The 15,405-nt window shown below is 51.8% G+C and overlaps 1 protein-coding gene across 1 annotated transcript in view; it reads left to right on the forward strand.

Annotated features, from left to right (window-relative positions):
• Positions 1-477: 477 nt before the first annotated feature.
• The window catches only part of PTGIR (prostaglandin I2 receptor), a 44,223-nt gene continuing 29,295 nt past the window's right edge, over positions 478-15,405 (forward strand). Inside the window, exon 1 of the mRNA XM_081869355.1 lies at positions 478-1,952. Coding sequence (XP_081725481.1) covers positions 1,110-1,952 — 843 coding nt within the window. The 5' untranslated portion in view covers positions 478-1,109. The remainder of the gene's footprint in view (positions 1,953-15,405) is intronic.

A 15,405-nucleotide genomic window follows, 5' to 3' on the forward strand; every position in this document is an offset into this window, starting at 1 on the left:
TCTTATCCTCATGAATTTGTCTGAGCCTCATTTAAAGCTCTCCAAGTTGGCGGCCATCGCTGCCCCCCGAGGGAGCAAGTTCCTCGTTGCAAATTCTTACGGTCTGGTTGTGGTTAAATGACTTAAGTTCCTGTTACTAGGCAGCCCTGGGGAGCCTGCAGCAAACTTTCCTCTGGATTGCATTAGGGCAGGTGGGTGGGTGGGGGCTCTGTCTATATAATAAGGAATGAGTCTTGCTGACGGGGAAAGCTTTCGTGTCTTTACTCAGCTGACGAGCCAGTTTGCAGTCACTGAAGGAAGGAGAGAGAGAGAGAGAGAGAGAGAGAGAGAGAGAGAGAGAGAGAGAAATAAGCGTGGGAGTCTGGTTGGAAAAAAAGAAAGCTATCAGCACCCATTGGGTGGGTAAGCCAAACCCCACCCACCCTGTCCCTCCCCACTCTCCGCCTGCCTACTTGAGTCGAAAGCTACTCCCTTACGAGCTCATGACAGCTCAGATGCTCACCCACACAAAGCCGGCAACAGCCAGACACACTTTCGACGCTGGGCGACTCACTCGGAAGCAAGCAGACTTCTTCGCACCCAGCCAGGGATGGGATGGGGCAGGCTCCGTCCTCAGATACACCAGCCCAGAGTTGTCACATCTGGGAACTCCTGAGCCGCAGAGGAAACAGAGCCCCGGACGCTTCTGCCTTGGCTTAGCCCCTCTTCCTGCTCTCTGACTTTTCTAGAGCTGGGAGGAACAGAACCTAGGACCATCTAGTCTGTCCATTTTGGAGAAGGGTCCCAGCTCCACCTGATTTAGCCAGGGGGCATGACCCCGTCCTGACGCTGGCTGGATTCTTGCTCCGTAATCTGCTGGACCCTGATGTCGTCTTTCACAGCTTCTGGGAACAGGACTCTGGGCTCGTCTGTCACGGCGAGGGGCTGCCCTCCAACGTGAATTAATTGGGGATTGAAAGCAGGAGGAGGAGAAGGATCTGAACCCACCATTCGCCTTCTTCCTTCTCGGAACTCTGAGGCCTCACATCTGAGAACAAGAAGTCCCAAAGCTTCCCCCTTTCTCCTCCCAGCCTTCCCCCTCTGAGACCTCCAGCCCCCTCTTCGGGCCAATGCAAGCGCCGCAAGCAAACCTGACCCCTCCGGAGGACTGCAGCAGCCTGACCCGACTGCAGAAGGACGGCAACCCCGGAATGAGCTCCTTCATGTTTGCGGCAGGGGTGGTGGGCAACATGGCCGCCCTGGCCATCTTGGGCTTCCACCGGAAGGAGCTGCGGACCAAGAGCTCAGCTTTCTGCATCCTGGTGACCGGCCTGGCCATCACGGACCTGCTGGGCACCTGCGTGGTCAGCCCCGTGGTCTTTGTGGCCTATTCACGAAACGCCACCGTGCTGGGCCTGGCGGACGGAAGGCACTGGCTGTGCGACCTCTTTGCCTTCTCGATGATGTATTTCAGCCAAGCCGCCATGCTCATCCTCTGCACCATGGCGGTGGAACGGTGCCTAGCTATCTCCTACCCCTATTTCTACTCGCAGCACAACATCCGCCGATGGGCCAAGCTTTCTCTGCCCGCCACCTATGCCTTCAGTGCCCTCTTCTGCGCTCTGCCCTTCCTGGGCGTTGGGAAGTACAAGCAGTACTGCCCAGGCACCTGGTGCTTTGTCCAAATGGACGTGGAGCTGACGGGGGGCGACCGCAGCAAGGCCGCCTTCTCACTGTCCTACGCCACGCTGATGGCGCTGTTGATCCTCGCCATCTTCGTCTGCAACGGCCTGGTCATCATCAGCCTCTGCCAGATGTACCGCAAGCAGAGGGCTCGCCGACGAGGCTCTATCAATGTGGCCCAGCAGCGGCGGCGCAAGAGCTGGCTCGGCCAAGGCGAGGAGGAGGTGGACCACCTCATCTTGCTGGCCCTCATGACGGTCATCTTCGTCATCTGCTCTTTGCCCCTCACGGTAAGTACTGCCACGGGGGTCACAGGGGGCAGGGAGGGAAAACGGAGAGGGGCTGGTGAGGTGAGGGAGGGCAGCTTGGCTCAATGGTGGCAAATGTCTTGGCTCAATGGTGGCAGATGTCTTGGCTCAATGGTGGCAAATGTCTTGGCTCAATGGTGGCAAATGTCTTGGCTCAATGGTGGCAAAAGTCTTGACTCAATGGTGGCAAATGTCTTGGCTCAATGGTGGCAAAAGTCTTGGCTCAATAATGGCAAATGTCTTGACTGAATGGTGGCAAATGTCTTGGCTCAAAGGTGGCAAATGTCTTGGCTCAATGGTGGCAAATGTCTTGGCTCAATAATGGCAAATGTCTTGACTCAATGGTGGCAAATGTCTTGGCTCAATGGTGGCAAATGTCTTGGCTCAATGGTGGCAAATGTCTTGGCTCAATGGTGGCAAAAGTCTTGGCTCAATAATGGCAAATGTCTTGGCTCAAAGGTGGCAAATGTCTTGGCTCAAAGGTGGCAAATGTCTTGGCTCAAAGGTGGCAAATGTCTTGGCTCAAAGGTGGCAAATGTCTTGGCTCAATGGTGGCAAATGTCTTGGGGACAGGAAGTGACATGATAAGGGTCGGCCAGGTTCGTAACTGAGACAACACAGTTTTTATCCGAGGTGGTTAAGACCGTGAGCCGATCGGCTCCATTGCAAGACTAGGGAGCCATGCGACTGCTCATCTGGGAGAGTCAAGCATCTCATGACCTGCCACTGCCCGGGTCTTCCACATGGCCTCAGGTGGCTGTTGCAGGAGGCATTTCCACAGCCGTATCCTGCACCGAGTTTGGGCTGAAGGCCACAACAGCACATACTGCGCCACATCTCCCGTCTGCGTGCAAGTGAGGAGGGTGCACAAAACTTTCCCAGGCTGGGAGCTTTTCGCAACCTGCTTTCTGTAGGGGAAGGACTGTGGTGCAGTGGTTAGAGCAGCTGAAAGTCCCAGGTTCACCCCCCCCAGGTTTCTCCAAGCAGGGCTGAGACATGGGGGACCCTCTGTTGGTCAGTGTAGACAATATTGAGCTAGACGGCTCAGTCTTTCTGTGCACGCAGTGACTTCACAGAGACCCCAAGTGACAGAGGGCGTTGTGCAGAAGCTGTCAAAACCAAGCTGGGATCCATGGTGCGGTTGATGTGGTCTGATCAGCATGTCACAGACTTCCTTGCCAGAGAGAGGCACACACACACATGAGATTAGACAGTTACGCAGACGGGTCTGCAAATAGTTATTTAACCACGACAGATATCCAGGTCAGGGGTGATGTGAGACCAAGCTTCCGATCTGAATTTCAGGGCCCCTACTGCTGTGCAATAGCTGTCATAAACAAAAATAACATGACAGAAAGGATCTCCAGGTGCAGGAGCAGTCTATCTCTGAATATCAGAGTCCGGAGACAAACAGCAGAGGAAGCCCATTGTCCTTATGCCTTCCTTGGAAGCCACCTGGGCTCTGCTGGAAACCAAGTCTGGACTAGATGCTTCTCTGATGCAGAAAGGTCATTCCAATACACACACACAGCTGTTTAGCTCTCTGAGACCTTATTTTTTTAAAAAACAAACTGCAGTTCCCTTGTTGGGTTTGGGGCGCACATTTCTTTAAGGGTGCCTTAGATCTGGCCCTGAGACGCACACGGCTAGAGAAATGGTGACATTCAACCTGTATTTCTGCCTTGTTCCTCCCGCTGCTAAAAGGAAGTTTAACTGGGGGCAGGAAGAACTATAAAAGCCTTTGCAGTGCTATGGCCAGTGGGAGTTGTAGCACAAAACATATGGAGGGCGTCCGGTGGGGGAAGGCTGATCTATAACATCGCCATGACGGCAGACCTCTGTTCAGCCTGGGAGAAGACGAGACCAGTGTGGAGCTAGCAAGGCAAAATGTTGGGAGCAGAGGAGGAATGTGTGTGCCTGGAGATAAGAGGTAAAACCTCGCACCCGTTCCCTGCTTTATATTCCATATCTTTCCTGTTCCTTTTCTTCCTCCGTTTCCTGCTCTTTGCCCAATCGAAGAAACACAACGGCCAAGAAAAGAGTAATGTTTCGGCTGTAAAAAAAAAAGGGTTTGCTAAACAGCTGGAGCAAAACTGGCTCCATTTCGCAGCATTTCGCAGCAGCTTAGGTTCAGAAGGCTTTCAAAGCATAGAACTGTAGAGTTGAAAGGGACTCCTGAGGGTCATCTAGCCCAACCCGCTGCAATGCAGGAATCCTAGCTAAAGAATCCCTGATGGTTAACCTCTGCTGGGGGGAGGGACCCCAGTGAGGAAGAGCTCACCACCTTGTGAGCAGGGGCTGAGAAAGGGGGGTGCAGTGGGGGCAGACCACCCCGGGTGTCACCACTGAGGGGGGTGGTAAAATGCCAGGCGGGGCCTGCAGCGCAGCAGCGTAGCGTGGGTTGTCAGCACCCGGGGCAAGGCAAGTAATTTGCGCCCCCTAACCCCTAACCTGCCGCCGCTGCCAGCTTCTTCTTGCTGCTGCCTGGGCTGGGGCATTTACGGTAAGGTAGCCATGGTGGCGGCGGCAGGTCCGTGTCAGGTGATCTGAGGCGAGTTGCCGCTGGCGCTGCCGCCCAAACGACGCCACTTGCTCGGAGGAGGAGGAGGGCAGAGAGGCGAGGAAAATGCAACATGGCCCAGCCGCTGCTGCAGCGGCGGCGGGGCTGTGAGGAGGGGCTGCCTGGCGCGCCCTCCGCAGCCCTGACGCGTGGGGACCACGGCGAGCGCTGAGAGCCGCTGCCTGCCGGACGCCTTCAGCCCAGACGCGCGCACAGCTCGTTGGTTCCACGAGACATGGGGCTCTGCTACAGCCTGCGCCCGAGGCTCTTTGGCGACTCTGGAGGCGGCGAGGGCCCCCCCAGATGTTGCGGCCGGTGCGGCCGGCCCCCCCTGCACCCCCCACGCTACGCCACTGCTGCAGCGCACTCGATCCACGTGTCTCTCCTGGGAGTGAGGCGGTGGCTTGGGGGTCCAAAGGCTCCGCGCTGCCCCAAACGGTCCGCCCGCCGCCTCCCCCCAGCTGTAGGGCAGCTGAGTGGGAGGAGGCAGGCAGACTCCTTGGAGGCCCCGCCCCTGCGGGCAGCTGGCCCCGCCCCTGGGCGCAGGGCACACATGCCATCCCAGACGCCCAATCGGCTTGCTCCGCCGCTGCTTGTGAGGTTTCTGGCAAACAAGCTGTTGTTAAAAGCAGAAGAGCGTGAGCCAGCAAAGGAGTTGGCTACCCTACTCAATGATTCCTTCCTTTTCAGCTGGCAGGAGTTGAAGCCTATTGATGGCTCCTAGCTGTGCTCTGCCTCCATGTTTCAAGCCAGAAATGCTTCTGGTTGCTGGAAACCACAGAAGGGAAGAGTTACAGATAGGTAGCCGTGTTGGTCTGCCATAGTCAAAACAAAATAAAAAAATTCCTTCCAGTAGCACCTTAAAGACCAACTAAGTTAGTTCTAGGTATGAGCTTTCGTGTGCATGCACACTTCTTCAGATACGATAGGAGGGAAGAGTTGGTCTTGTGTTCGAATCCTGCTTGCTGGTTCCCCACAGGCCTCTGTGAGAACAGGATCCCACTCTAGATGGGCCATTGGCTGGATCCAGCAGGCTCTTCTTATGTCCTGAAAGCAAACATTGACCTGCCATTGAGATTCTTACATTGCAAGGGGTTGGGCTGGATGACCTTTGGGTTCCCTTCCAACTATTCTATTACCCTTCAGCCCCTTTCTTTCAGGAAAGTTTGTCGCAGACATTCTGCAGTTCCCAATTCCCTCCCCGTCGCCTTTCTCCTCTAACCAGTCCTCCTAGCAGCGTCCAGAACGGTCCCAGAAATTCTCCTGCTGCCTTTCCCAGTCCCTGGCCGCTGCCAGAGCAGAATCCGGCCTCAAACATGTGAATCAGTCCTGGAAAGGGCCCTGCCCTTCTTCCACATGAGGGAGCTGGTGCATGTGTGGGCTAGAGGGAATAGTACGGTAGCGTGACTGTTCAGAAACTCTGGAGGGCCGGCAGCTGACGAGGCTGGATTCTGATGAGAAGGGAAGCTTTCATCATTTCCGTTCTTTGCAGATGGGGCAATGGCAAGGTTGCAAAAGAAGGGGGGGTGAGGCCTCCTCCCATGCTTTTAAGAGCATCCTGGTCTGCAAAGCTGGGAGATAAGCGTTATCAACTGATAATGCCTGCAGGGCATTAAGGCGCAGGAGCAAGGCTGGGTACGAATAATAATAAGCTGGCAACTAATGAGACTTTTAGGGATGCGGGTGGCACTGTGGGTTAAAGCCTAGGACTTGCCGATCAGAAGGTCGGCAGTTCGAATCCCCACGACGGAGTGAGCTCCCGTTGCTCGGTCCCTGCTCCTGCCAAGCTAGCAGTTCGAAAGCACGTCAAAGTGCAAGTAGATAAATGGTACCGCTCCGGTGGGAAGGTAAACGGCGTTTCCGTGCGCTGCTCTGGTTCGCCGGAAGCGGCTTAGTCATGCTGGCCACATGACCCGGAAGCTGTATGCAGGTTCCCTCGGCCAATAAAGCGAGATGAGCGCCGCAACCCCAGAGTTGGCCATGACTGGACCTAATGGTCAGGGGTCGCTTCACCTTTACCTTTAATGAGACTTTTAATTTCAGGGTTCGAGCCCCACTTTGGGCAAAAGATAATAATAATATAATAATTATTTATTATTTATACCCCGCCCATCTGAGCGATTTCCAACAGAATATTAAAATACAATAACCTATTAAACATTAAAAGCTTCCCTAAACAGGGGGTTGGACTAGATTACCCTCTCCCCCTCCATGGTCCCTTTCAACTCTGCATTTCTATGACCCTAAGGCATGGGGAGATTTATTCTCACCAATTACTTATTATTCTTATTGATTACCGTCTCAGCCTTTCCCCAAGAGGCTCGGAGCAGCGTAAGCTGTGCACACACTGCATTTTAAAAGCATCTCTCTCTTTCCCACCCACAGCAACAGGAATCCTGGGAACTGCAGTTTAACAGGACGTACACAGGTTTAGGGACGCAGGTGGCTTTAAAACATGGCTTCTGAGAACTCTAGTTTACCTTTTGGCAGGGCTGCAATTCCAAGCACATTTAAACTAGGATTCCCAGAATTCTTTTCGTGGGGAAACGTGACTGTTAGAGTGGTTTAAGAGTGCTTTAAACGTACAGGGTGGATGTGACCCAAGTATCAGGGCCGCCACATTGGCCATCGCTCAGAATGGGGTACACCGTGGATGGAAGCGCCAGTTGCTCTGCCTCAGCCTTAGTCCAGGGGGAAGATTGCCAACTTCCTGCTCCTAATTCCTGTTGCTCAGCAGGCAGTAGGATAGGAACAAAACCAGAATTCACTGGCTCTGGCTCCCCCTACTGTTGACCTCCTTGCTTTACAGCCTATCAGCTGTGATGGGGACTGGCCTCTGTAAAGAAGGACACATGGACACCCTAGCTTGGTTGGGCCGTGTCCCCCGGGTGAATTCCACACATGTGTGAGTGTCTGGAGGTGGTTGGAGGATGGATCGCGGCTAACAGATTGAGGTTGAATCCTGACAAGACAGAAGTACTGTTTTTTGGGGGACAGGAGTCGGGCAGGTGTGGAGGACTCCCTGGTCCTGAATGGGGTAACTGTGCCCCTGAAGGACCAGGTGCGCAGCCTGGGAGTCATTTTGGACTCACAGCTGTCCATGGAGGTGCAGGTCAATTCTGTGTCCAGGGCAGCTGTTTATCAGCTCCATCTGGTACGCAGGCTGAGATCCAACCTGCCCGCAGACTGTCTCGACAGAGTGGTGCATGCTGTAGTTATCTCTCGCTTGGACGACTGCAATGCGCTCTAGGTGGGGCTACCTTTGAAGGTGACTCGGAAACTACAACTAATCCAGAATGCGGCAGCTAGACTGGTGACTGGGAGCGGCCGCCGAGACCATATAACACTGGTCTTGAAAGACCTACATTGGCTCCCAGTATGTTTCCGAGCACAATTCAAAGTGTTGGTGCTGACCTTTAAAGCCCTAAACGGCCTCGGTCCTGTATACCTGAAGGAGCGTCTCCACCCCCATCGTTCTGCCTGGACACTGAGGTTCAGCGTCGAGGGCCTTCTGGCGGTTCCCTCGCTGTGAGAAGCCAAGTTACAGGCAACCAGGCAGAGGGCCTTCTCGGTGGTGACACCCGCCCTGTGGAATGCCCTCCCACCAGATGTCAAAGAGAAAAAGAACTACCAAACTTTTAGAAGACATCTGAAGGCAGCCCTGTTTAGGGAAGTTTTTAATGTCTGATGTTTTATTTTTTTAATTTTATTTTTTTAATATTATTTAAAAAAAAATAAATTAAAAAATATTATTATTATTTTTTTAAAAAAGTCTGATGTTTTAATGTATTTTTAATTTTTTGTTGGAAGCCGCCCAGAGTGGCTGGGGAGACCCAGCCAGATGGGTGGAGTATAAGTAATAAATTATAAATTATTATTATGGGACTCTGAGGCATTTGCCCTATTTGCAAGACCCACTGACTTCCCCAAACCCTGCTTCTCCCCTTCCCCACAGCTATGGGGCCTTTCTAGGACAAGTGTCGCCTCCGCCCCTCCAAAACCTTTGGGTTTGCCAGCCACATCCGTGCCCAAACCCGGCCTTGAAGCTCTTGCCCCGCCGCCTTGCAACCCGCCCACACTGCAGAAGTGAGCAAATTGGCACGACCGGAATTGGCATGGAAAACAGCCAGACTCCCCTGGGGTGCCGTCGATTTCCTGCATCTCCTCAGCTGCCCCACATCCTGCCGCTGAGGCAGCCAAGTCGAGGCGAGTCTATCTGCAGTTTCCGCCTGAGGGTGCCAACCTCTTCCAGGATGCCTAGCCCGGGAGCTGAGAGAGCTCACGCAATTTGCCAATATTGTATCTTAGTTTTAGAAAAACTCCCAGCGAAAGAAACTTTCAGAGCCTCCAAGTATCCCTATTATCCAGGACAGAAGCCGTCCTGGTTTCTGATTTGTTCCTGGAATGCCCTGCTTTTCCTTAAGGTAAAGGTAAAGGGACCCCTGACCATTAGGTCCAGTCGTGGCCGCCTCTGGGGTTGCGACGCTCATCTCGCTTTATTGGCTGAGGGAGCCGGCGTACAGCTTCTGGGTCATGAGGCCAGCATGACTAAGCCACTTCTGGCGAACCAGAGCAGCGCACGGAAACGCCGTTTACCTTCCCGTCGGAGCGGTACCTATTTATCTACTTGTGCTTTGAGGTGCTTTCGAACTGCTAGGTTGGCAGGAGCAGGGACTGAGCAACGGGAACTCACTCCGTCCCAGGGATCCGAACCTAAGGGAGCTGGGCATGTTTAGCCTGGAGAAGAGGAGGTTAAGGGGTGATATGATAGCCATGTTCAAATATATAAAAGGATGTCACATAGAGGAGGGAGAAAGGTTGTTTTCTGCTGCTCCAGAGAAGCGGACACGGAGCAATGGCTCCAAACTACAAGAAAAAAGATTCCACCTAAACATTAGGAGGAACTTCCTGACAGTAAGAGCTGTTCACCAGTGGAATTTGCTGCCAAGGAGTGTGGTGGAGTCTCCTTCTTTGGAGGTCTTTAAGCAGAGGCTTGACAACCATATGTCAGGAGTGCTCTGATGGTGTTTCCTGCTTGGCAGGGGGTTGGACTCGATGGCCCTTGTGGTCTCTTCCAACTCTATGATTCTATGATTCTATGATTCTATGAACCGCCGACCTTCTGATCGGCAAGTCCTAGGCTCTGTGGTTTAACCCACAGCGCCACCTGCGTCCCTTCACTTTTCCTTAGGACATCCCTATTTTCACCGGAGAAATGTTGGAGGGTAGGGACCTTTATCTGATAGCACTGGAGAGGTGCAGCAGGCCAGGATTCATGGGCCTAGTGCTGTTTCAAGCTTCACCAAGCCTGTTGCCCTCCTGATGTGGATTGCAATTTCCAGCAGCCCCATCATCAAGCATCAGTTGAGCTATCAAATTTTATGGTTTCGGGACCAGCAGGGGAGGGTGGGCAAGAAGAGATACTGTGAACTCTCAGACCACATCATTCCATAGCTGTCAACTTGCAGATTTGAAAATAAGGGCTCAGCAGCCAAAATAAGGGATTTTAGTCAACCAGCAGCCAAACGAAGCCTCAAGGGGTGGTTCCCACAGCGCAGCAACCCGGCAAAGGGGATGCAGCAAGGAAAACCACCGTCCCCTCTCCGCTGGGAAGCGCTGAGCAAAGGCGAGTCCCCAGGCAACGCGGCCGATTTGATCTGCACAAGGCATGCAAGCTCCACCCCCCAGTCATTCTTAGACTCCTTATTGGGTGAGCAACGCAGCCAAGCAACACAGTTGGAGCCTCCCTCCTCCCTGGCCGGCAGAGAGGGAGGGAGGGAGGGAGGGAGGGAGGGAGGGAGGGAGGGAGGGAGAGGAGCTGCTTCCTTTGAAACCTGGGAAATTTAAGGGACATCATCAATAAGGGACAGCAGCGGGAAACGGCGCTGGGATAAGGGCTTTCCCGCCGCATAAGGGACACTTGACAGCTATGCATCATTCCCAGGGCCTGTCGCTTTTTTGTGACCTAGTTCCCTACCCTAAGACATTAATCATTATTATTTACATTAGTGATTCCAGAATATTTTGGGGCCACTGCCCTCTTGGCTCCATAAACTCATCCTCGGTACCCCCTACCTTATTAAAAACATTATTCAGAATAGAGATTTGCAGGCCCCCACTAAGGAAGATAAGAATGCAATGAAATTTGAAAGGGCCATTTGTTCAACATCCGATTAAAATCAGTTGAGGTAATTCAACAACTGATGACCTTGATCCAGTGATACCAGATTTCCGAAGCCTGATAGTCATTCACAGCTCAGCAGCTCCCCTCAAGTAACCCCACCCGGGGGGGGGGTATGTCCCACTTCCACCAATTTATACTTATAGCCCACCTCTCGCTTCAAGGGGCTAAAGGCGACATACATGTTGTTGTTGTTGAATCATTTAGTCGTGTCCGACTCTTCGTGACCCCATGGACCAGAGCACGCCAGGCACTCCTGTCTTCCACTGCCTCCTGCAGTTTGGTCAAACTCATGCTGGTAGCTTCAAGAACACTGCCCCACCATCTCGTCCTCTGTCGTCCCCTTCTCCTTGCGGCCTCCATCTTTCCCAACATCAGGGTCTTTTCCAGGGAGTCTTCTCTTCTCATGAGGTGGCCAAAGTATTGGAGCCTCAGCTTCAGGGTCTGTCCTTCCAGTGAGCACTCAGGGCTGATTTCCTTCAGAATGGTGAGGTTTGATCTTCTTGCAGTCCATGGGACTCTCAAGAGTCTCCTCCAGCACCATAATTCAAAAGCATCCATTCTTCGAAACATACATAGAATCACTCAATTGGAGAGTTGGATGGGACTCTAAGGATCATCTAGTCCAACCCCCTAGAATACAGTGGGGCTCAAACCTGCAAGCTTGGCGTTATCGCCACCACAACATACTTCTCCCCCCCCCCCTCATTCCACCTCCACAAGTACTCCTGGGCCTGCTGGGAGTTGTAGTATCAAGGCACCAACTTAGGGAAAGCTGAAAGAAAGTTGGAGGCTCTGGTACGCTACTCAGAACAGGGAGTTACATGTGTCACGAGACACAGCAACAACATCTGGGTTTCTCCTGGACCACATCCTGGGCCACCGAGAGAGCAGGATGGGTGTTGCAGCCAGCTTGCTGTTTGTGCCTCAGCTGGTGGAATTTCCAGAACACAACATGCCTTTCTGAAATAAAGGACAGGGTGGGCAAGGAGAGAGAGAGGGGGGTGCCAGGCAGCTGAATTTGCTGGGGCTCCTCAGGCAACTGGTTGCGAATCCGGATCCGTGGGCTGACCAAAGGTGGCGGCAAGAGTCGGATCCTGTTATCTTTCCCCCTCGGGTGTGTCTCTGCAGGCCTCCTAGCAAGGGTTAGGCAAACAGAGATACCTACAAGCAGGTGTGAAACACACTGCCAGTCCAAGGAGCTGTGCTTTCTAAGCCACAGGTGCTAGGAGCAGAGGAAGCTGTCTTATTCCAAATTCTGGGGTCCTCAAGGAGCTTACAGATGGTATCTGCCAGGACCCCTCCAATGACTTTTTTAAAAAATAATTTTAAAGAGAGGGTCGTTTGCTTGGAGGTCGTACATTCAGAGGAGTGGGTAAGGGTGGATGCTGTTGTTGTTTTGGCTTGGGTGGTCCGCTTTCTCGTCTCTGGTTGCTTCCAAATTCAGGAGAAACTCAAGGCTCAGTTTGCACTTAAGGGGCCCCAAACTCAATTCTCACTTTCCGAGGTTAGTGTGCATGCTGCAGGCACAATCCTGCGCTTTCAGAAACAAGGTGCAAATGCAAACACAGCCATCCTTGGAAATCTGCAGCTGCCCAAATTTTGCAATGCAGTTCTCTAGGCAAGTAACGTGCAGAGAGATACACAGGCAAAGTGTGCTTATGCTAGTAAAAAAAAATTATACACAATTGCATCATAAGAGGGCAAGCTGCTTCGCAAAAGGAAAAGGGGAAAGGGTGTATATTAAGGGAAATTGCACGTAAAATATATATATTAGGAGAAATTTGCACTGTAATGCGGATGAATGTTCACGAGCACTTTATAAAATTAATAAATTGCAAGCTAATGTGGAGAACTGAATGTAAGGCTGGGGAAACAAGGAACGGAGAGAAGGCAAAACTGAAGGGTTGTGCCCAACGCTCCTTCCAGATGACATTGTTTATTGAGCACTGAGCCTGAGAGCCTGAATTTGCGAGTACGTGATTGCGTCTCAACAGCCAATAATGACAGTCTCTAAGTGTCCTGTGTTTTCAGGGTGGCAGTGGGGAGGTGTTTTTCCTGTTTCCGGGGAGAATCTGTGCAGCGTCAGTTTTTCTTCTGTGAAATGGGTATTTTGCAGCGCCTATGACATTTTCTTACATTTCCACCTGTGCCAGCCTCAGGCCCAAGAAGTTTGGGCACCCCTGTCAGACCTCTGGTCACTCAGTGTTGTTGACATGGTCCGTGGCTGTCCCGGGTTTGGGACATATAATTTGATCACAACAGATCTCTTTCTCCATTATGGAACCTGTCCCCCATGCTTGGGCGCATGAGTGAGCCAAAGTGAGCTGTCTTTCCATTTCCAGAAATGGGGAAGAAGACCCTTTTTGGCCAGCACTGCAGCAGGGGGCAAAGGGTTAAAGACCTGCTCCCCCTCCGCCACAATTCCAATATAGCTTGGTGCCTGCCTGCCCCGCCCCAGACGCCTGGTATATTACTTTATTTTTGAACCATGCATGGTGAAATAAAGTCATCCTGTCTACCTCGGCCCTTGGAAAGACTTCTACTGAGTCAGAGTATTTGTCCAGCTAGCTCAGTGTTGTTTTCAGGGAAGGGCAGTGAATCTCCAAGGTTATGGGTTTTTCCCCAGATCTACTTAGGAACATGGGATGCGGGTGGCGCTGTGGGATAAACCACAGAGCCTAGGACTTGCTGATCAGAAGGTCGGCGGTTCGAATCTCCGCGACGGGGTGAGCTCCTGTTCCTCGGTCCCTGCTCCTGCCAACCTAGCAGTTCGAAAGCACGTCAAAGTGCAAGTAGATAAATAGGTACCACTCTGGCGGGAAGGTAAACGGCGTTTCCGTGCACTGCTCTGGTTTGCCAGAAGCGGCTTAGTCATGCTGGCCACATGACCCGGAAGCTGTACACCAGCTCCCTCGGCCAATAAAGCGAGATGAGCGCCGCAACCCCAGAGTCGGTCACGACTGGACCTAATGGTCAGGGGTCCCTTTACCTTTACTTAGGAACATAGGTAGACACCTTATGCTGAGTCCAGTGACTGTTCCAGCTAGCTCAGTATTATTGCTCCAGCTAGCTCAGTTTAATTGCTGTAGTTAGCTCAGTATTATTGTTCCAGCCAGCTCAGTATTTACACTGTTTGGCAGGGACTCGCCTGGATTTCCGGCAGGAGTCTTTCCTCAGTATTATTGCTCCAGCTAGCTCAGCAGTATGGCTGTAGAGTGGTACCTTAGGTTACGAACAGTCCTGCTTACAAACACTTTGGGTTACGAACTCCACAAACCCAGAAGCAGTGTTCCAGGTTGTGAACTTCGCCCTGGGATACAAACGCAATCTGCTTCCGGGCCGCAGGGAGCCTGTGTAGGGAATGCGCACCACGGGTTAAAAACGCTTCAGGTTAAGAACGTACTTCCAGAACGAGTTAAGTTCGTAACCCGAGGTATCACTGTTGTTAGCTCAGTATTATTGCTCCAGTTAGCTCAGTACGATTACTCTGGCAAGCTCAGCAGTATTGCTCCAGCTAGCTCAGTATTTACACTGTTTGGCAGGGACTCTCCAGGATTTCCGGCAGGAGACTTTCCTCAGTATTATTGCTTTGGCAAGCTCAGTGTTATTGCTCCAGTTAGCTCAGTGTTATTGCTTTGGCAAGTTCAGTATTATTGCTCCAGCTAGCTCAGTATTATTGCTTTGGCAAGTTCAGTATTATTGCTCTGGCTAGCTCAGTATTATTGCTTTGGCAAGCTCAGTATTATTGCTCCAGCTAGCTCAGTATTAATTCTCCAGCTAGCTCAGTATTTACACTGTTTGGCAGGGACTCGCTAGGATTTCCAGCAAGAGTCTTTCAAAGACTGACCTAGAGATGCTGCACACTGAACCTATGAACTTCTGTAGGCTAAGCAGATACCCTACCGACTGAACTGCAGCCTCCCCCCAACCTCTTCTCAATATTTCCCCATCTGAATCAGACCAGAGGCCCACGTAGAGGCTGCAGCCAGCCAGCCAGCCAGCCAGCCAGAAGATTCTGGAAGCTCACGGCCAATATCAACAAACAAATAAAAAGTTTCCCGTATTATTATTTTTTAAAAAATGTAAATGATATGACATTACTTGCTAATTGACTTAAAGTGTTTTTATCTTCCATTCTCCACTTAAAGAAATGCCTAAGCCACTTTGCAAGCCAATAATCGTTAAAAAGGAAGATAAAATATAAAAGACGAAGACGAATAAGGAAAACAAAAAGCAATATGAGAGAGAGGGAGAGAGGAAACAGCAGATAAAACGTTTAACCTCCCAATTAAAATTTATTTAGAATTAACAGCTGGGCAGGCTGAAAGTCTGCTAGAAAATGAATTGCTTTGCGTGGCGTAGGAAAGGACCCAGCCAAATGCAGCTTAGATCGGCCTTTGCCAATCCAGCACCCTCCAGATGTTTTTGACTACAACTCCCAGCAGCTCCAGGACGCATGCCCAGTGGCCAGGAAAGATGGGAATTGTAGTTCCGTGGGGGGAAGTCCAAAAATAAATTAGTATTATATTGGGAATTGTAGTTCCGCAACAACTGGAGGGCCAAAGTTTTTCTGCACCTGGAGGACATGGAGGTGAGCTTCCTCGGAAGATTACAATGGACCGACAGGATCATTTGGGAGAAAACAGTTCACTGGTAGGTTCATATTCTGCGGCACCATTATCTGGGAGCTT

Source organism: Podarcis erhardii, assembly GCF_964252035.2.
Source record: "Podarcis erhardii genome assembly, chromosome: 7".
NCBI classification, from domain to species: domain Eukaryota; kingdom Metazoa; phylum Chordata; class Lepidosauria; order Squamata; family Lacertidae; genus Podarcis; species Podarcis erhardii.